Source organism: Sarcophilus harrisii, chromosome 4, assembly GCF_902635505.1.
Source record: "Sarcophilus harrisii chromosome 4, mSarHar1.11, whole genome shotgun sequence".
In the NCBI taxonomy this organism is placed as follows: Eukaryota; Metazoa; Chordata; class Mammalia; order Dasyuromorphia; family Dasyuridae; genus Sarcophilus; species Sarcophilus harrisii.
Genome location: NC_045429.1, coordinates 337,889,331 through 337,910,915, shown reverse-complemented (window position 1 = coordinate 337,910,915; position 21,585 = coordinate 337,889,331). Strand labels below are relative to the sequence as shown.

Genomic DNA, 21,585 nt, shown 5'->3' with positions numbered 1-21,585 from the left:
AAAAGTGAGACCTGTTTTGTTTCCAGCAGTGGTCATAGATCTGGAATTGGGAGGGACTTTAGAGACCATCTCCTGTGGTGTGAGACCTTCTCTGTCTCCCAGCTGCCAGTATCCTCCCAGCTAGGTGGCCTGGAATCTTCCTTGTGTGTTTGTACCTAAATGGAAGTGCCTTATGCCTCCTCTGATAAAATGTCAGCTCCGCACCTTGTGCCTCCTCTGTTAGGATGTCGGCTCCTCACCTTGTCTTCCCTCTCTTAGAATGTCAGTTCCTCCAGGGCAAGCATGTTTCATTTGTCTATATTTCACCATCTGTCACATAGCTTAAGCTTGAGAAGTATTTGTTGCCTGATTAAACTGAAGCCTGGAGAAGTGGTGTCTTATCTGTAGTCACAGAAGAGGAAACAGCAAAGTTGGGATTTGAACTTGATTCCCTTGTCTGTAAACTCAGCCCTCATTCTACTGCTCCACAGGAAGGTTATTCTAAAAACCCTTTATAAATGGGAGAATTCACCTTATGGGAAGAAGCAGAAAGAACCTTGTTCTGTGGGCTGGAAGACTCGGATTCCGGTCTTGACTGTGCCCCTGACAAACTGTGTGACCCGTGGAAAAACACTTCCCTACTTTGGGCCCCTTCACTCAATCAGTCAATCCAATATTTCTTTCTTTTTCTTTTTCTTTTTTTTCAATCAAATATTTCTTAAGCAATTAAGCATATACCATGTGTTGGATTATGTGGTGTGGATGTAAATGCAAAAAATGAAATAATCTCTTCAGGAAATTAGCTTATGTACCAAAGTGAACACCAACAACATATAAATCTCTTGTGGGAGATGTTATGGGCATAAGTGTCTGCAGCAGGTCTTGAATCCCGACTCCAGGTCCAGCCATCTTTCCCTCATATCCATGAATCCTTGAAGGAAACTCTTATTACAGAAGATACTCCTGGGACCATGTGCCTTGAGCCTTTCCCTAGCCTCCTTGCCTTTGTTCTTTCCCACTAGCCTTCCACTAAATAGCATATAATTCTGACTATAAATTAGTGATCACAATTGAAAGTTATTTCATTGACATTGTTCCAAAAAATAATGCTTACTTTATTTGGGAGTTCTTACCAAGGGTTCGATGAAGTTGAGTTGAGGTTTTTTGATTGGTTGTTTTGTTTTAGCATTTTGATCATTGTGTTTTCATAGAATTGGTTTCCTTTGTAACCTTATGTTATGACTTTATGCATTTGAAGATTTTATTATGAGGATGACTACAGCAGACTGCCAAAGGAGGTCCATGTTCCTAAAAAAGTTACATATAAGCCCTTACTTGATTCTGCTGGTTAATCCTGAAGGAGGAGACACTTTGATACAAAGAAAGAGCTCTTTTGTGGGTCCTCTGTAAGGAGATTGGAGGGAGGGCGCTCTGGTCAAATTTTCCCTCCATCAATATAATCTTGCCCCTTGTCTCTCCCATCCCCTGTCTCCTCCTTCATTCTCCCTCCACCATATGTCTCCCTTTCTAGGGTGTTCCCTCAGGCCAATGTCACCCATCTGGGCATGTGGGGCCACTTCAACTGTACTTACTCCTGCTCCTACCTCTTAGCCCCTGAAGACCCCTTGTTCCCCGTGGTTGGGAGTCTCTTCCTGAGGGAGCTGACTCAGGAGTTTGGTACTGACCACATCTATAGTGCTGATACCTTCAATGAAATGGAGCCCCCTTCCTCTGAGCCAGCTTACCTGGCTGCTGCCACAGCTGCAGTCTATGAGGCCATGATTGCAGGTGAGGAGGGCGAGGTGCTGAGGGAGATGGACACAAAGAGCAAGGACATCCTGGAGGGATCATACAGATGGGGAAAGAAGGGGACGTCAACAAGGAAAGGAGAGGTTTGGGGAAAGTGGGGGGTGTCAGGAGGCTGATGCTGAAGATAAGCTGACTGTTAGTGACTGTGAGCCTGTCTCACTGCCTGAGGGACCCTGGGGAAACTTTTAAAAATCTCTCTGAGCCTCAGTTTCTTCATCTGTAAAATGGGGATAATAGCACTCACTGCCCTGTGTTACATGCTTTGCAAAGCTTGAAACTCTCTATAAATGTCAGCTCCTCACATGATCCCTGCTCAAAACCTGGCCCGGTGTTCACAGCTTCATTACAAAATATTCTTCAGGAGGAAACAGTCTCCTCAGGTCCCAACAGGGGTTGGATTAAGCAGTCTCTGAGGTCCCTCTTGCTCTGATTCCTTTCCATTTTGTGTATGGGGAGGTGAATTCTGAGATCCCATGGCTGCTGAGTGCCAAGGTTCAAGCCGTAGCCTGGGCCTCCTGACTCCCCCTGCTCACTGTCTTAGGCCTTCCCTTGGGATTCTTTTATTCTCTCTCCTTCCCATTCCCTCAGGAAGCATGGGCCTCTCCAGCAAATGGCTGCTTCCCCACAGGCCATCCCCAGAAGTCCTCACTCATTCCCTAGCCTCTATGACCATTTTCTTCTCTCCTTACCTCTCACCTTGAGAAGCTCCCTTCAGGAGCTTTCCTCCTCAGCTTTCCTCCCTGAAACTGCTCTCTCAGGGCCCTAGAGATCTCTTAATTGCCAGATCTGAGGGTCTCTTCTCCATCCTTGTCCTTCCCGGCCCCTCTGCAATCTTTTACACTTTGATTCCCTTTCTTCTCCTCTCTCTGGGCTGTTCTTTGGTTCTCCTTGATCACTCCTCAGTCTCCTTTACTGGAACTTTGTCTGAGTCACTCCCACTAACCCTGGGAATCCCACAGGCCCCGTTCCTGGGCCCTCTCTTCTCCCTCTGTATTAATTTCACTTGGTGATCTCATCCATCTCCTTGCATTCAACTATCATCTGCACCTTAGTGATTATTCTTGGATTTCTGAATCGTGCCCTAACTTCTCTGCTGATCTTTAGTCTCATCTGTCCAACTGCCTATTGGATGTCTTTAGCTGAATAACTGAATAAACTGAATATAATTAAATATACTGTACTGACTTAGCAACTCTCTCTGACTTATACATCTCCCCCCACCTCGGACTCCCTTCAAGCCTAGTTCCATCTCTGTCCAGCCCGATTACTCTGACACTAATGTTCTTGTTATTTCTAGAACAAGACTCTCACTCTGTTGACTCTTTCCTATCCTCCATGTCGAAAATGCCTTTCATCATCTCTGCTTTTCCCTGGCTTTGCATCTAATGAGCCACCTCCTCCAGGAAGCTTTCCTGAATTCTCTTTACACTAGTGCCTTCCCTCTGGTGATTGTCTCTAGTGCATCCTGGCTGTATCTTGTTTTTACATAGTCATTTGTATGTTGTCCCTTCTGATAGAATATGAGCTCCTTGAGAGCAAGGACTATTTTCCCCTTTATTTGTAGCTCTAGTACTTAGCACATAGTAGGCAGCATCTGACTCACTAGGGCCAGAGAGCCTAAGATAAAGAAGCAGGGCTGTGTCTGTGTGTTGGTCCAATGTAGGATGGGTGTCAAGGGTCAGGATCTAGGTTTGGGTTCCCTGTGGGAGAGACCCAGGTGTTTTCCTCCTTTCACCAGCTGTCTCTTCTTCCTACAGTGGATGTTGATGCTGTGTGGCTTCTCCAGGGCTGGCTTTTTCAACACCAGCCTGACTTCTGGAAACCCCCTCAGGTGAAGGCTGTGCTGAAGGCTGTGCCTCTTGGCCGCCTTCTTGTCCTTGATCTCTATGCTGAATCCAAGCCTGTCTATTCTCGAACTGACTCCTTCTACGGCCAGCCATTCATCTGGTGCATGTTGCACAATTTCGGGGGAAACCATGGGCTTTTTGGGGCTTTGGATGCTGTGAACAGGGGACCCTCAGATGCCTGGCTCTTTCCCAATTCCACCTTTGTGGGTACTGGCATTGTCCCAGAAGGCATCAATCAGAATGAAGTAGTCTATGCCCTGATGGCTGAGCTGGGCTGGCAGAAGGGTCCCTTGCCTGATCTAGGGGCTTGGGTAGCAGGCTTTGCAGCCCAGCGGTATGGGACTCCCCACTCCCATGCAGAAGCTGCCTGGAAGCTGCTGCTCCAAAGTGTCTACAACTGTTCTGGTGATTTGTGCACTGGCCACAATCGCAGCCCACTGGTGAAGCGACCGTCCCTTCACCTGGACATTTCTGTCTGGTACAACCGCAGTGATGTATTTGAGGCCTGGAGGTTGCTGCTGGAAGCGGCCCCAGTGCTGGCCTCCAGCCCTGCCTTTCGCTATGACCTGCTGGATGTTACAAGGCAGGTTGCCCAGGAGTTGGTGAGCCTGTACTATGAGGAGCTCAGGACAGCATTTGAGGCGGGAGCAATGCCGGCCTTGCTCACTGCTGGTGGCCTGCTGGTCTTTGACCTGCTGCCCTCCTTGGATGAGCTGCTGGCCAGTGATGAGCGGTTCCTTTTAGGTGCCTGGCTGGAGCAGGCCCGGGAGATGGCAGTCAGTGAGGCTGAAGCCTGGCAGTATAAGCAGAATGCTCTCTACCAGCTGACCTTGTGGGGGCCCACAGGAAACATCCTGGACTATGCCAACAAGCAACTTGCAGGACTGGTGGCCGGCTACTATGCCCCTCGATGGAAGCTCTTTGTGGAGATGCTGGTGAAGAGCCTGGCTGAAGGCACCCCCTTCCACCAGAACCAGTTTGAGAGTGAAGCCTTGCTGTTGGGACAGAACTTTGTACTGGGGAGGGAGAAGTTCCCCACCCAACCTCAGGGTGACACTGTTGACCTTGTCAAGAAATTTTTCCTCAGGTATTATCCAAGGTATCAAGCAGGAGCTGTGTGACCCACCCCCTCACCTGTGCTACCTGGATTCTCCATAGTTCCTGGCACTCTTAAGTTCCCTCTTGGGACCCTGAATCCTATCAGTGCCCTAACTTGGGACCCTTTGGAGGGGATCGGTTTACAAACCATGGACAGTTCTTGCAGATGGTCTCTCCCCCTTGCTGTGTGTCCCTTGCTGGATTCAGGATCTGGACTGAGCTCTCTGAAGAGTTGGGGGGAGAGGGGGGAAGATGAGGGAAGATCTAGGATAGGAAGTGGATCCTGTGAATTGAGAGTATGGAGGGGATTCTCCATGCCATTCTCTCCTCTACTTCAGAAATGGAAATCAAACCATTGTTTTCTCATTCAATTAATAAATCAGTATTTCAGCATGTCTGTCTAGGTCTATCCTCAGAGGGGCCAAAGCAGCAGTGTGTATACTTAGAATAATCAAGTGGAGATGACTAACTCTATCCACTCCCTCCTCTCCCCTTAGCTTTGAAAGCAGCTGTATTTGGCTCTAGGCTGCTGCCCTTTGCCTCAGTTTCCCCTACTCAGCCTTCAGAGGTGGTAAGACCTCTGTGATGCTTGCCAGCAGATTAAGTTTGGGAAGAAAGGAGAGAAAGTGAAGAATGGGGTAGTGAAAGCTCACTGGCCTTGAGATAATGAAGTAGACACAAAAAAGGAAACTGGGGGCTTCAGAAAAAGGAGGTGCCCTTGGGGCACAAGGGCTTGGCCAGCTTCTGAAATCTCTCTCTAGCTTTAGCTTTTTGCCTCTCTTAATTCCTTCTAGTCACCCTTTCCTGTTTCAAAACTTTATCTTCCTTGTGTCTCTGCCCTGTCTCTTTCTATGGAGTAAAGGTAGTTTTTATCACATTCTGTTCTTCTGGAATTGGTCTGCATTTTGTGATGTCTTGTAGGCTGATTCTTTAAGCAGTGGACGGAGAGCAGAGCCAAAGACCTACTGTGGAGGTGGGGGAGTCCCTGGTTGGAGATGAGGAGTTAAAATTTGTTTCCTATTAATGCCAGGACATCTATCCCACCAGATATCCTGCAGATGTGGTCACTGATCAGGCCTGCATCAGGATATCTAGCCTTTACCTCAGCCTCTCTTTGCTCTTTCTCTCTTCCTGGCCCCCAGAGGCTTGCTCTTTAATGCAGTCTACAATCTAGGAGGTTTGCCCTAGAGGATATGTGAAAGTATCTAGCTGTGTTGTTGCCACTCACAGGGACCAGTGAATAATCAAGATACCCCTGGGCATCCTCATCCCCCCTCAGGGATAATCGTGGGAATTTTGCCCTAGCTCTCTTATTTAGGAATATATGCCTCTTTCCTTTTCCCCCTTGCTACAGCCAGAGGATGGAAAGAACTTTGCATCTGGAGTCAGAGTTGATTTAGGGGTCAAATAGATGCTGCTACTTCCTAACTAGGTGAAAACTTGGATCCTCAAATTTTCTCATCAAAACAAAAAAGTTGGACCTCTCTTAAGTTCCCTTCCAGAAGAAATGATTCTATGAATTTTTATGATTTGTGGATTTGGCTTTGACTTCACTTAATTCTCAAGGGTTAAAGGAAGAGCAAATTTTTGTGTTGATTACACATGTATGTGTTTTTCCCCCCTCTACTACTAAAAAAGCAAAAACCTTGATAACAAAACTTATAATCCCATATTAAATATTAAACGACCCATGATCTACTTATTCTCTTCAAATGTACTTTATGGGGATTGGTGAGCAGATATTTTACCCTCTCCCCTAATCTGTGCTGTCTATATAATTTACAAGGCTGGATTTCTGTCTATCCTGGACTTTAGTCCTTTCAACTGCCACATCCTCCTGGAATTTTTTCCTGGTCATGGGATATCTTCTCTATGAGTGTTAAAAGATGTAGGAAATATCTACCAGTGAGTAGCCAGAAATGATTCAGGAATTCCTCCCTTGAACTTGTGAAGCAGCTATATTTTCAGGATTTCTTTTCAATCACCCATGCTCAGGTGACTGATAAAACAGAAGAGGCTACCAGGGAATTTGAAGGCTAATCTCAAGACTCATCTAAGGAACCCTTAGTAACATGTTTTTGATGTGTAGGAAGACCAAGCAGGGGATGGCTCCTCCTGAATCAGTTGCCAATATTCTTACATTGTAATTAGAGAGACCCTTGTCTTTAGCTGAGTATTCCTGTGTGATATCCCAATGATATAAAGAATACATTGTCAAATGAATGAGGAGGTGGGGATGAGCAAAGAAAGCATGCTTTCTTTTGTATCCATTTGGATACAAATGGAAAGTAACAGTTTCTGCACTCAAGGCCCTCACATTTTAATGGCTAAATTAGTGATGATGTCCGATAAGGTATGTATTAATCATATCACTTGTCAGATGGATCCAGCACATTTTTAATCATCAGCCTTCTGGAATCTTATTTAAGCATTGTATTGAATAGCATCTGTTTCAAGACATCTTGAACTTGACATGGTTTGCAGATTTCTTATGAAAGATATATAAGAGGACAAGTACAGAAATTTCATAGAATGAGGTATAGTTGGAGAGAGTAACATATTGAAGAAGTTAGACTGCCCCTACAAGTCTCAGGCCAGTCTTAATCCTAAAACTCTTGGGACATTGTACACAATCTCTTGTCTTAAAAACATTAATTATAGGTTGAAGTAGGTAAAACAAATTACTTCTGTTGGGTTTAGTAGTTAACTTGAGCCTGAGAGAGGTAAAGGTTACACTCCAATCCAGAATTTTGGATTGTTTTCCCTGAAAATTGTCTGTACCTTTGAGCACTTTAGCAAGTATCTTAAGATAGGTGCAGATTCTTCTATGTGTTTAACTCTTTTTGCCGAGAGCAAAGGATTAATCAGACGATTTAAGAAGATATTAAACGATGTTATTTTAGTATGCAAAATAGAGCTCTGACTATTGTGTAGTCTGAACTAGCCAAGGTCAAGTGTAAAACAGTCTGGAGTGCATCGGAAGGAGAACGGGAAAATCTATGACTGCCGAATTTCCCTCTCTGCTTGTTTTAGTCCTCATTTTTATTTACGTGTCACGTCTTTCCTCATTTCCGTGAGTGAGGCTGAGGGTGTTGCTCGCGCGCAACGCTCAGTGTCGCAATATCAGCCTGTAGGTGGACAAGGCCCGTGCCATTTCTTTCTCGTTGTCTCCAGCCCTGGGCCTTGGCCCTTCCAGCTGGCATCGGGTACTTCGGGAGGGGCGGCGTGTGAAGGGGTCTACCAGATGGGCCCATTCCCACGTGGATCCTCTATCTTTTCTACTCTCTCCTAGCACCCGGGAGGGCCAGGGGTCCGGCGTGGGCATGGGGGATGGAGGTGAAGGGAGGAGGGAGCCGCACCAGGGGCATTTAAAATGCCTTTGACGTCACTCCTTGCCAGGAACTCAGCTGAGTTTTCAGCAGTACATTCCCGTCATCTTCCCTCCCTCCCTCCGGGGCTTCCGTGGCCTTAGCCTTGGCTGTTCCGGAGCTCCGGCGGGAGGAGCAGCGCCACCTAGGGAACAGCCCGCACGGGGGCGTCCCTTAATACGTCATTTATTCTACATAATTTATCCGGACGGCCTTTGCTCATTGGCTTTCGGGGCGGGGTTCCTGAGGCATAATTAGTCGACCCAGTCCGGTCAGTGGCAGAGGAGGCTGGGGCTTCATGAATTATGCATTAGGGGTGGGTCTTAGCTGGCCGGGATCCTGGTGGCGATTGGCTGAGTGGGCTGTTACTCAGCCGTTTCCGGAGCAGCGGCGGTAGCGGTGGCTGAGGAGTGGGATTCGACGTTAAATTGAGAAGGGACCCCGGGAGTCCGAACCCCGACTAAGAGACGTAACTCCTCCTTCACCCGGGCGCCGCCGCCTCCAGTTCAGGGGCTCAGATTGCGATTGAGCTGAGGCAGCTTCGGAGCCACTCGGCCGTCCGCAAGGCCTGAAGAGACTATCCGCTTGGCCTGCGACTTGGGCCACTCCAGCAGCGGGGCCGCGGGGCCTGTCACGGGCCGCAGCTCCCGGACCAGGTGAGGGGCGGGGCTCCCGGGAAGGGAGAGGGTCCTCCCTCCTCCCTCCTCCCTGCTCTTCTTCCTTCCCTCTCCCCTCTCCTGGGGAAGCAATCCTTTCTCCTCCTCCCTTCTTTTCGGCTCCCTCCTCCCACTACTGCTTGGGGAGATAGTCCTCCCTCCTCCATTTCTTCTTCCCTACATCATCTCTGGGGAGAGTTCTCCCTCCTTCTCCCCTTCTCTTTCCCTCTTCCGCTCCCACTTCTGTTTCTCCTAAAGGGAATTCTCTCTTCTTCCCTCTTTAATCTCCCTCCTCTCACTCCTTTTGGGGAGATAGCCCTCCCACCTCCCTTGGCCCTCTACCTGTCCTTCTTAAAGAGTCCTCCCTCCTCCAATTCTCCTCACATCATCCCTGGGTAGAGAATCTTCCCTTCCCCACGTCTCCTTACCATCTGCTTCGGGGAAAGACTCTTTCCTTCTCCCGCTTATGTAAGGACAGGCTTCCCCATCATTTCCCCCTTAAATTTCCCCCGGGGAGAGATCCTGGTTTCTTTTCCTTTAAGGAAAATCAGGCTCACCTAATTATTTTCTCTCCTCCAATTATCTAAGGGGGGAAAGCTTCCCTATCTCTCCTAGGAAAAATAAGTTTCCTTATCACTCCCTCTCCCTTCACCAATCAGGAACATTTATTAAGCACCTACTATTTGCCAGACCCTGTGCTAAGTGATTTTCTCCTTCCGAGAAAAGACACTCAATATTCTTTCATTCTCATTCCTCTAATTCCTGTTTCCTTTCTCTCATCCTTCATTGGAAATCAGTCCTGTTTCCTCCCCTTCAAAGAAAAATAATTTGTTGCGTTTTTTCCCTATCCATTCTTCCTTTTCCCTCAGTTATCATTCTTTAAGTGAAGATAATTCTTCAACGGCATTCTGTCTCCCTTAACCTTCTTCAAGGGAGTTATCAGGGAAATGTCTGGGAATCTAGAGTTGAGAGGTGACTCCCATGATTATACTCCTTGTATCTTTTCTGTATAAATAGCCGCATTGCTTAGAATCCAGGTGGAGTTAAGGATTGATAGTCTAGGATAGTGGAAAGAGTGCTGCATTTACAATCAGACTCTTAGATAGGTTTTATGGGAATAGGATTGAAAAGGTTCTTAGAAATTGTCTGTCTCCAGGATGCTGAGGAGCAGAAAGATTAAATATCTTCCTCTAAAATCATATAGGTAAAAAAGGCTAGAATCAGCATTTGGCTTTAGGTGCCTTAGTTTTCTTGTCTGCAGAATAAAAGGATCAGATTAAGTGAGAAACTGGTATGGTATATCAGAAAGAGAGCCAAACTTGGAGGTAGGAAAGATAGGTTCAAATCCTGGTTTTGACAATTAATATTTGTGTGACTAGTCTTAATTTCTGAATCCCAATTTCCTTATCTTTAAAATGGAGATACTCTCACTACCTATCTCAATGTGTAGTGAGAACAATTCTTTGAAAATCTTAAAGTATCATATAAGTGTTGCTCTGCCATTTCATTATCTCTAAGGCTTTAAATCTTATGGTCTTAATTCTTGGCAAGAATGCATGAAACCATTGAGTTGCTTGGATATCAGTTTTCTTGTTGTACTCCTTCACCCCTTCCCATCCCAGTGCAATTAGGTAGACATAAATGGCTTTTCAGAGACTGTTCTTTTATTCCTCCCCACTCTTTCTGACTGGGATATTAGCTAGATTTCACATCCAAACAAATACCTCAGCTTCAGAGAAATGTAATACTTCCCTTGGGTGCTTTCCCCCTGCTATTTGTTGTTCATTTAAAAAAAAATGCACCCGACAAAGGAGGACAGAAGATAAATAATTGAACCATTGCACTTATTGGATTGTGGTGTTGCTTAATTGTACAGGTCAGAGTGAAGTAATAACAAATGGGAGTATTCTGTCTCTGGGCCAAGATCGTGGGTAAATGCAGAAGGAAAGGGAAACAAAGACTAGCAAGGCATCTCTTGTTGAGGCCTTGTGCACAAATTAAAGTGATATTTGGTGTGTAAGACTTAATATTGGAATATTTTGCATAACTAAGCATCACTCAAAAAGTTGCCTTTTTCATGTCTGGTACATGTTGCTTTCTATTGTTTCTGTTAACTGTTCTGTTTCTGTTCTGTTTCTGGCTATAAATTTAGGCTGTCATTTTTCCTGCCCACATTTTCCCCACTTACATGTTATATACTTAGAGTACTTCTTATCCTACATGTGGCCTGAAAAGTAATCAGTTGTCTTATCTCTAAAGAATATACACAGTTCGTGACTGACCATTATCATGCAGACAATTCAAAACTGGATGAACATAAAGACTTTTTCTGTGAATGTTTAACCTGTTCGTTAGCATTAAAGTTACTTCTCATTTCATTAAGATCCTCAAAGAGCTAGCATGCAACTATATCTTAAGTATAATAATGCAGAATTTCAAAACAGGGGAGACAAGACAAAATAATCATGAAATCATAGGGTTTAGAGAAGCTTTAATTTGCTTATTTTATAGATGAGGAAGCTAAGATTCAGAAAGATTAAATGACTTAACCAAGGTCACATAGGTAATTATGATGACCTAAATGTCATTGTGCTGTGGCGAGTTGTGGTCTGAGTTTTGGGGTCTTCTCATAGTCTGCTTAGTAGCTGGAATTGGAACTTTGGTCTTCTCCCTCTCCACCCAATACTCTATTCCATTAGAGTAGGTTACCTTCTCAGGGGCACTGCGACTCAGTGACACTGTTTGCAGATTCACTGTCTGGCAACAAGGCCAAATCAAAAGTGCCTTGCCACTTATTGGAAACTGGAAGTACAGCAGTTGCTGTGGCCAAAGAGCCCATTTTCAGCTATCATTTGATTAGAATACAATCTTGTTCTTTGGTAATCATATTTGATCTCTTTTGATCCTCCAAACAGACCAATGATATTATCCTCATTTTGCAAATGAGAAAGTAGAGGCTCAGAAAAAAAAAAGGATGATTTGCCCCAGGTCACACAATTACCAGGAAGTGGAACAGGTTATAGAAAAAACCCAGGCCTTAACTCCTTATCCAGTGCTCTTTCTATTGTACTAGTAGTGGCCTGATTAACTTAAATGGTTCTGAGAGTGAATATATTGATTGGACCTGAGTCCCTGTTGGGAAACAAAAGGGATATAATGACATTCTCAGGAATAATAATATTTCAGAGCCATATGGACCCTGGAGCATTTTAGTTAGGCTTATCATTTTACAAATGAAGGGACTGAGGTTGGAAGAAAGGAGAAGGTTTGCTCAAGACAACGCCACTGGCTAGTGACCTGGTGCATTTTCTGTTGTATTAGGCTACTTTCTCTTCATGTTAAAACACACTGTGATTCAATATTGAGAATTGATAGTAGAAGTATAAATAGAATCTAGTTTGGGTGACTTTCAGATTGCTAAAGATTGTTTAAGTAACAATTTATCTTAAAACCTAAGTAGAGTTGTTCTTCACAATGAACAAATATTTGGCTAATAGGAAGGACTGTTTATTCAAAAGATTCTGCAGATTCATTTAAGTCATGACCTAAATGTCACTGTGTCAGGGTCAGCTGTGATCTAAGTGCTGAGAGTTAGCACGCTTTTAGGGGCACAATTTCTCTTATAACATCTTTTTTTTTTCCTTTCTTGCAAGTCATTTATGTGTCTGTTTTCCTAGCTATGAAATATAGAACATCAGGTTGACTTCCAGAAGCTTTTATGCAACATCCTTTTATTTATGGCACCTCACAGTCAACCAACTCAATTTAACAAATATTTATTAAATAATGACTATGTGTAAGGCAAGGTCTTTATAGAGGACTTGAGGATTCAAGATTTTAACTGGGATGGAGAAATAAAAATAAGTTGATATATGATATGAAAATTTAGATAAGATGGGGCAACTAGGTGGCACAGTGGATAGAATACCAGCCCTGAAGTCAGGAGGACCTGGTTCAAGTGTGGTCTGGTCTCAGACACTTAACATTTCCTAGCTATGTGATCCTGGGCAAGTCATTTAATCCCAATTGCCTCAGCAAAAAAATAAAATAAAATAAAATAAGAGAGAAATAAGTTTGATATAGCAAAATAAATGTTTCAAAGCTAATAAAATCATAATAGTTGATAAAAATTTGGTTAATGTTTTAAGGTTTTCAAAATGCTTTACATCTACCATCTTATTTGTCCCTCCAAACAGTCTTTTGGGCACTATAAATGTTATTTCCCCATCTTACAGTTGGGAGAATTGAAGCTCAGCGAATTTTGTTTGTTTATTTTTAATACATATTGTTTTATTAATTATGTTGGGAGAGAAAAATCAAAGCAAAAGGGAAAAACCACGGGAGAGATGGAAAAATGGAAAAAAGAAGTGAACATAGCATGTATTGATTTACATTCAGTCTCCTTAGTTCTTTTTCTGGATGCAGATGGCATTTTCTGACCAAGGTCTATTGGGATTGCCTTGGATCACTGAACCACTGAGAAGAACCAAGCCTTTCATAGTTGATCATTGTACATTCTTATTATTATTATGTACAATGCATTCCTGGTTCTGCTTGTTTCGCTTAGCATCAGTTCGTGTAAATCTTTCCAGGCCTTTCCATAATCTGCTTATTTATCATTTTTTAAAGAACAATAATATTCCCATTACCTTCATGCACCACAACTTGTTCAGCTATTCCCCAATTGATGGGCATCCACTCCTTTTCCAATTCTTGAAACTTAGAGAATTAAAATGAAACACGTATCTAGTAATTGTTAGGGGCAGGATTTGACCTGACTTCAAGGTTCATGCTTTTATCACTGTGTGATGAAGTGCCTAATATCTAGGATAGAACACTGGGGAGAGATCACTACAGGATAGAATGATGTTGGAAGCTTCAAAAAAGAAGAGGGAATGTTTATAAAGGATGGATAGGGTCCAAAGACAGGGGACAGTGATCTCCAGATCCCTTTTACCTCTGGGATTGAATATGGTTTTGAGAATGAACGTACCAACGTCACTGGATGACTCTTTTCATTGAAAAAGCACATTGTCCTTGTTTGTGAAGAACATTTTTAGCTTTGTTATGTATTTGAAAACTCTGATTATGGCCTTTATGCCATTTCTCAGCTCCCAGAGGAAGTTAACACATTCTGAAGGACCTTCAGGGTCCCCAGACAGCAACCCTTGGAAATCATGAGAACTAGAGTGCAAAAATCACCCAGCTCTCTGAGTGTTTTTTAAAGTAATAGTGAAAACAAGAAATGTTGTGGTTATACACTTGTTGGTAGAAACCAGAGCCTAATATCATGAACTTTGGCCTGTAGGGCTATCCAGTGTGATTGCTTTGATGGCATATTTCTAAAATTTTTGGAAGAATCAACTTACTTTTATTAATTCTCATTTTGCTTATAAACTAGACACAGCAAACTTTTTACCACAGCTTAGCCTTCCTCTGTCATTCCCTTCCCTTTCCTCAGTGGAGTTGACTGGTTGTATCTCTTATCTCCTTCCTCATCCCCTATCCTTTTTGGGTTTTTTGGATAAATTGGCCGGAAGAACTTGTGTTTCAGATCTTTGGTGTGGGCTAATGGAATAGTGTTTTGGATTAGATGTCAGGAGACCCGAGAGTTAGTCTCTTTTCTGTTCCTAAGTAAATTTGAGCAAGTCGCTTAACCTTTTTTGGCCTTAGTTTTTGCATCTTCAAAATCTTGACTTCAGAGCTCCATGATCTCTTAAGATTCTTTTCAGTTTTAACATTACTTCCTGTAGTAGCCAGCTATTGTCACGATATCCAAGATCTTATTATAATGTGAATTTGGGATATCATAGATCAGTCTATATCACCTTTATAGACTTTCAGTGAAAAAGGAACAGTGTGATTCATTTTGAATAAGTGAAATTACAAGGACAAACCTTGTCAGTTGACCAAGGGTGTTAGTTTCTTTAGCAAATATGTCCTCAAGGAGCTTATATTATAGTTCAGTTGAAGAGACAGCCTTCTAAAGGATGATACAATTTGACGACATTATTTTCATTTAATCCATATTTGCAGTTACCAAACATTTTTCCTTTCTCTACAACATTTCTTTGCTTTGTCCCCTTCTCTGTCCACACAACCATCCCTCTAGTCTAGCTCTTTATCACCATTAGTCTTATTGGTTTCTTCTCTCTCCCGACCCCTATCTTAAGTCCCAGCTCTGATCTGATTAACTTATTATCATCCTATTCCCTCCCTATTAAACTCCAGTGACTCAAATATAAACTCTGCCTGGTCTTAACGCGCATCACAATCCAGGCTTCTCTTATTTTTTTGGCCTTCCCATTCATACACATACCAGCCCAGTCAAATTTTCTTCTTTACTGTTCCTCATACATAGCTCTTGGACCTATGCATGGAATGTGCCCCCTCCTTACCTCCAACTCTTTTCTCTCCCAGATTTCTTTCAAGATTCAGCTGGAGGCCTACTTTATACATGAAGTCGTTTCTGATTCCCCTCAGGTGCTAGAGTTTCTATCCTCCTATTTTGTGTTTACTTACACATAGTAATGTATTTTATCCCTCACTAGATTGTAACCTATTTTGGGGGCAGAAACTTTAACTTCAGTCCTACCACATTGCCTGGCATATTCTAGGTTTTCATAAATGTTTGATTGATTGACTTGACAATTAATCACAGAGAGATTTTTAACTCAAATCTTCCTTGAATACAATCCCATCTTCTTTCTACCATTGCACACTGCTTCCATATTGTAGCCCATTTCAGACAACATTTGATACAATGAAACAATTTAAACATCTTCTCCATTGGCTAAATTACATCTTGTGGCATTATACAAATGAGCCTCAGTTCTTCAGTTATGAGTTGAATCTTAGATATAATTTAGAGGTCTCTTTAAGGTCTTTTTTTTTTTTTTTTTTTAAGGTTATACATGTATAGTCCTTTTAAACATAGTTCTATAGAAAAACCATGAGAAAGAAAAAAAAATTTTAATGAAAATAGTGTGCTTTGATCCTCATTCAAGTATCCATAGTGCTTTCTCTGGATATATCCATGTGTGTGGATGTTTCCACACTAAGTCTATTGGAATTGTCTTGATCATTGGATTGCTAGGAAAAGCGAATTCTATCATAGTTGATTACCACATAATCTTGCTGTTACTGTATACATTGTTTTCTTGGCTCTGTTCACTTCACTCAGCATAAGTTCAGGTAAGTCTTTCCAGGGTTTTTTGAAATGAGCCTGCTCATCATTTCTTATAGAACAAGAATATTCCTTTATGTTCATATACCATCATTTGTTCAGTCATTCCCTAGGTGATAGATATCCACTCAGTTTTACAAAAAGAGCTGCTACAAACATTTTTGCACATGTGAATCCTTTTCCCTTTTTTATGATCTCTTTGGGGTATAGACCCAGTAGTGGCCCTGCTGGATCAAAAGATATGCACATTTTTACAACTCTTTGGGCAGAGTTACAAATTGCTCTCCAAAATGGCTGAATCGATATACAACTCCATCAACAATGTATTAGTGTTCTAATTTTTCCATATCCCTTCCAACATTTATCATTATCTTTTCCTGTCATCTTAGCCAATCTTAGAGTTGTTTTAATTTGCATTTCTCTGATCAATAGTGATTTAGAGTATTTTTTTTTCATATTACTATAGATGGCTTAATTTCCTCATCTGAAAATTGTCTATTCATATCTTTTGACCATTTATCAGTTGAGAGATGACTTGTAGTCTTATAAATTTGGTTCTGAGGCAAGATAAACCAGAAAGAGAGTAGTAACACTAGTTGGTGCAGAAAAGGAATATAGACAGGAAGAAGAGGGTGCTTCAGGTGGAGGGAACTTGTCATGAGTCTTAGAAAGTGTCTCAATTTGTCTTTTCCTGTTCCAGTAAAGCCACTATTACTTCACAACTCCAGGTTGAGTCTAGCTAAACTTTCCTTGCCTCCTTTGTTCTGGCAAATGCTGTTTACAAACTGACCCATTGTTTTAATTTTCTGGGTAATCTTTATGCTGAGTTTTATAGTTAAGAAGTCAGAACTGATTTCTCTCTAGCTCTGAGGTCTTAAATGATAAATATAATGATGATGATGGTGATAATTTACATCTATAGCACTTTTAATGTTACATATATTCGTATTTCAGCTTTGCAACCCTAAAAGTAGAAATTATAGGTTATATTGCCTAGATTTTGCAGATGGAGAAGCAGGCTCAGAGCAGTTAAGTGACTTGCGCATGGTCATAGCCAGTGTTAATAAGATTTGGACCCAAGTGTTCTGATAACAAGTGTACTATCCATTATATTATTAGAAAGACAGGGAGGAGGAGTAAGGAACAAATATCTATTGAGTGCTTACTGTGTACTAGGTACTGCCAAAACAAGGAGAAGCCTTTTTAAAAATTTTGCTTCTTTGTTCTCTTTGGGGCGGCAATCAGTGGCTGAACAGTGTTTGAAACAGAAAGTAGACCTAGTAAATAAATAATGTCCTTTCGGAGGAGGCCCTTCAAGCAATGGTGGGAAGTGGGGTTTGGGTAGTTTTTAAAATTGCAATTTCTGAAAATTGACTTGGATTGGTGAAGGGGAGGCCAGAAAGGGGGGATAGGGTGGGGGAAATCCTGCCCTTATCTAAGGCTAACCACCTGATGTCCTACTCTGTTGATAATTTCACTTGTTTATAGAACACTCTCTCCTCAGTGTTGTAATAATCTGAGTGAGGTTGGGAGAGTCTGACTTTAAGACCCCAACTGCTGGAGAGAATCTTCCTAAAATGTTGGATGTGTGTGCATTTCTACAAATCATAGGTACTTAACACAATTTTAAAAACTGACTTCTTTGTGAATTTGTCAGTAACTTTATTTGATTTATCAAAGTCAATTTTAGATAGCAAGGATAATGACTTTTATATATAGTGCTTAAAGTTTTACTAGATGGTCCTCAAGCACGGTATCTGCCACATAGTTTCCATTTAATAAATGCTGGTGGATTGCCTGTTACAATTTAGTAGAGGGAGAGGCAGGCTTGGCATAACTATAATACAAAACTCTCATATATGAGATATGTTAAAACAGAGAGATTGAGTTGAAAGTGTCCTGTAGGATCTGGTCAGGAAAAGTCGTTACCCTGTCCAGCTCCTGGACTAAGAACTCAGTATTTAACAAAAATTACTGGGAAAACTAGAAAATAATGTCAGAAACTCGGCATAGTCCTATATCTCACATCTCATACCAAAATAAGGTCAAAATGGATACATGATTTGGGCATAAAAGATGATACCATAAACAAATTAGGATAACAAAAGATCATTTGTCTATCAGATTTTTTTAGAAGGGTGGAATTTATGACCAAAGAACTAGAGGACATTATAAAAGGTAAAATGAACAACTTTGATTAAACTAAAAAGTTTTTGCACAAACAAAACCAACAGAATCAAGACTAAAAGAGAAGTACAAAACTGGAGAAAAAAAATCTTTACAGCCAGTATTTCTGATAAAGGTCTCATTTCTAAAATATATGAAGAACTGTGTCAAATTTATAAGAATATAGGTCATTCCCCAATTGATAAATGATAAAAGGATATGAACAGATAATTTTCAGATGATGAAATTAAAGCCTTCTATAGGCATGAAAAAATGCTCTAAGTCACTACTGATTAGAGAAATACAAATTAAAACAGCTCTGAGATACTACCTCATACTTCTCAGATTGGCTAAGATGACAGGAAAAGATAATGATAAATATTGGAGGGGATGTGGGAAAATTGGGACATGAATGCATTATTGGTGGAGTTGTTAACTTATCCAACCATTCTGGAGAGCATTCTGAAACTATGCATACTCTTTGACCCAACAGTACCATTACCGGGTCTATATCCCAAGGAAATCATAAAGGAGGGAAAAGGACCCACATTGCAAAAATGTTTGTGGTAACCCTTTTTGTGGAGGCAAAGAATCAGAAAATGAATAGATGTCCATCCATTCAACTTCAACAACTTTTTTATTCTCAATAATATTTTATATTTCCACATACACAAAAGGGTAATTTTCAACATTCATTTTTATAAGATTTTGTTCCAAATTTTCCTCCCTCCTGTCTTTACCTCCCCCCTTCCTCAAGATAGCAAACAATTTGATATAGGTTAAATATGAGCAATCCTTTTAAATGTATTTCCATATTTGTCATGTGTGAGAAAAATCAGACAAAAGGGGAAAAAACTATATAGAAAAACCAAACAAAAAAGGTGAAAACTCTATGCTTTGATCCACGTTCAGTCTCCATAGTTCTCTTTCTGGATGCAGATGGTATTTTCTAAGTGATAATAACTTTAAGCATTGTATGATGAATAGAAAAACAGCCTTGAGGGCCAAGAGATTCACAATAGAGATAGATCCTCTGTTGTTCCCTCCTACTTGTAAATTTTTTTTTTTTTAAGAAAATAAAACACTTGTAACAACTTGGCATAGTCAAACTAAACAAATTCCTAAATTGGGTACGAGGCAAAATGAATGGAATGCCAGGCCTAAAGTCAGGAAGATGCAACTTTCTGAGTTCAAATCTGTCCTCAGACACTTTCTAGGTGAATGAGTGTGGGTAAATCACCTAACCTTATTTGTCTCGGTTTTCTCATCTGTAAAATGTGTTGGAGAAGTAAATCTCAAACCATTCCTGTATATTTGCCAAGAAAACCCCCAAAAGGGTCACAAGAATTGGACACTACTAGAAACAGTTGAACCACAACAACAAAAACAATTATTCTGCATTCTAAATCCATCATTTCTCCCAAGAGGTGGGTAGCATATCATCTTCAGTCTTCTGGAATCACTAAATTAGTCAGAGTTAAATCATTCAGAGTTCTTCACATTGTTGTTGTAATTATACAGTTTGTTCTCTTGGTTCCATTTAATTCTTACAAGTCTTTCCAGATTTCTCTGAAACCATCCCTATGGTCATTTCTTATGATATAATAATATTCTGTTACATTCATATGGCTTTTTTAAGCCTTTTCCCAGTTGACTGACATCCCTTAGTTTTATTGTACCCATGATTTTTTTTTAATCACTTAATAGTATTTTTTTTCAATTGCATATAATTTTCAACATTCATTTTTGTGAAATTTTGAGTTCCAATTTTTTTCTTTCTCCTTTACCTCCCCCCTCTTCAAGACCACAAACAATCTGATTTAGGTTATATAGAGACAATAATATAACTATGACTTTTCACTAAATGCCCTTCTTCCTTTTAGTTATGGAAAATATTTTTTATGCTATCTGTTCTGTGTTGTTCATCTCCTATTCCCTACTTGTTTTTAAATGAGAATAAATGTTCCCTAAAGAATCTGACAGTAATATATAAAGTTTTAGGATGTATTGATATTTGATTTTATTGATTACACACAGTGCCTGTGTTGATTCTGTAGCTATTCTTTCCCAAATTGCATAAATTAAATATTGCTTCATTGCCTAAAGGTGTATTTTGGTCACCTCCTATATATCTTTATAGTATATTTATATATTCTTTGTTTTCTTAATCTTACAATGATTTGTGTAACACATGCAAAGTGTAAAAGGAAGAAACCAATTTTTATTACTAAGAGGTAAATATCAATAGGAAACTCAAAAATTGAGTTGGATAGTGACCATCTAAAGATAGAAAAAAGCCTTTGTAGTATTCTAGGAATAACTCTCTTGAAGTATGTTGTTTGTGGGGTCCCCTAATCCCAAGAATATAATAAATCTTTTTGATTTCTTAATGGTCAATTCCTGTGATCATATTGTCTTGGGACTTCTGGGTGGCCAGCACTGTGTGAAGGATATAGTAAACTCATGCAAATAAATGGGATTAACAAAGAGCCCATAGCAATCATGCTTTTCTATATTCATTTATCATGAGCCTCCATTCTCAATTTGGTCCAAGGGATTTATTGGAAGATGCATAACAAAACCCTGTACCAATTTTGAGTTTCAATTTTTGGTGAGACACTGTTGGAGATGACTTTTTGCAGTTCCAGTTTGATTCATAAGTGGGTTTATCTGAGAACTCTTTCTTATGCTCTGCTGGAATTGCTCATGATCTAATGCTTCTTTCCAATAAGTTAATTACCCTATCTTTCCAAGAATTTGCTCATAATAATCACCCCACTCATACTGCCTGGACTTCTGACTTTCTGATCAATTAGCCTTATCTTTTATGGAAGGCAGTAGATGAGATCAGCTACATAGACATAGTATACTGAGGTCACTTTTAGCTAAACAGTAATCTCAGTAATATTTTAAAGAAACACTTTACTAATTGGCAAGATGCCCAACATCTTAGAAACAAGTGACCTTTCACTTGTTGGCTTTTGGTTTTAAGTAAAAGTGTGTAATTTGACATCAAGATGAAATGAAATCTTTCATAATTTTTTCTCCCATTGTAATATCAGCTTATATAGAAATAAATCATCTTTTGGAGTAGGGAAATATTACTTGTGGTGACAAAGAAGTGAAATATTCTAATTTTTTGGTTTGAAAATAAGTTTTCATTATTTCTTTTGTAAACTATATAGGCTTGTGCTGACTCTATCCAGAGCCCTTAGACTTTGAGGACAATTAATAGTTCGCACTGCCTCATTTAATTCAGTTTTGGAAAAATAAAAAGTAAATGTATCGTTGATTTATCTAGTGCTGTATTTCTGTCTGGATCTCTACAGAGATTTTTCCTTATTTGTTTTTACTGTGCCAAAATAGGTCCTTCACAGAATCTCAGAACTGGAAGGGGCCTCTGAGGCTATCAAGTCCAATCCATAGTAGAATAAGAAATAACTTCTACAAACATTTCCCCACAAAATCACATGGCC

At 40.8% G+C, this 21,585-nt stretch overlaps 2 protein-coding genes across 2 annotated transcripts in view; both read left to right on the top strand.

The window, feature by feature from the left end:
• NAGLU (N-acetyl-alpha-glucosaminidase) overlaps positions 1–5,610 on the top strand; it is a 7,643-nt gene extending 2,033 nt beyond the window's left edge. The window contains exons 5-6 of the mRNA XM_031966303.1: positions 1,511–1,767; positions 3,546–5,610. Of these exons, the coding sequence (XP_031822163.1) occupies positions 1,511–1,767; positions 3,546–4,756 (1,468 nt within the window). The 3' untranslated portion in view covers positions 4,757–5,610. The remainder of the gene's footprint in view (positions 1–1,510; positions 1,768–3,545) is intronic.
• A 2,817-nt stretch (positions 5,611–8,427) lies between these two features.
• The window catches only part of STAT3 (signal transducer and activator of transcription 3), a 61,749-nt gene continuing 48,591 nt past the window's right edge, over positions 8,428–21,585 (top strand). Inside the window, exon 1 of the mRNA XM_023502314.2 lies at positions 8,428–8,757. The gene's annotated coding sequence lies outside the window, so the exon portion shown is untranslated. The remainder of the gene's footprint in view (positions 8,758–21,585) is intronic.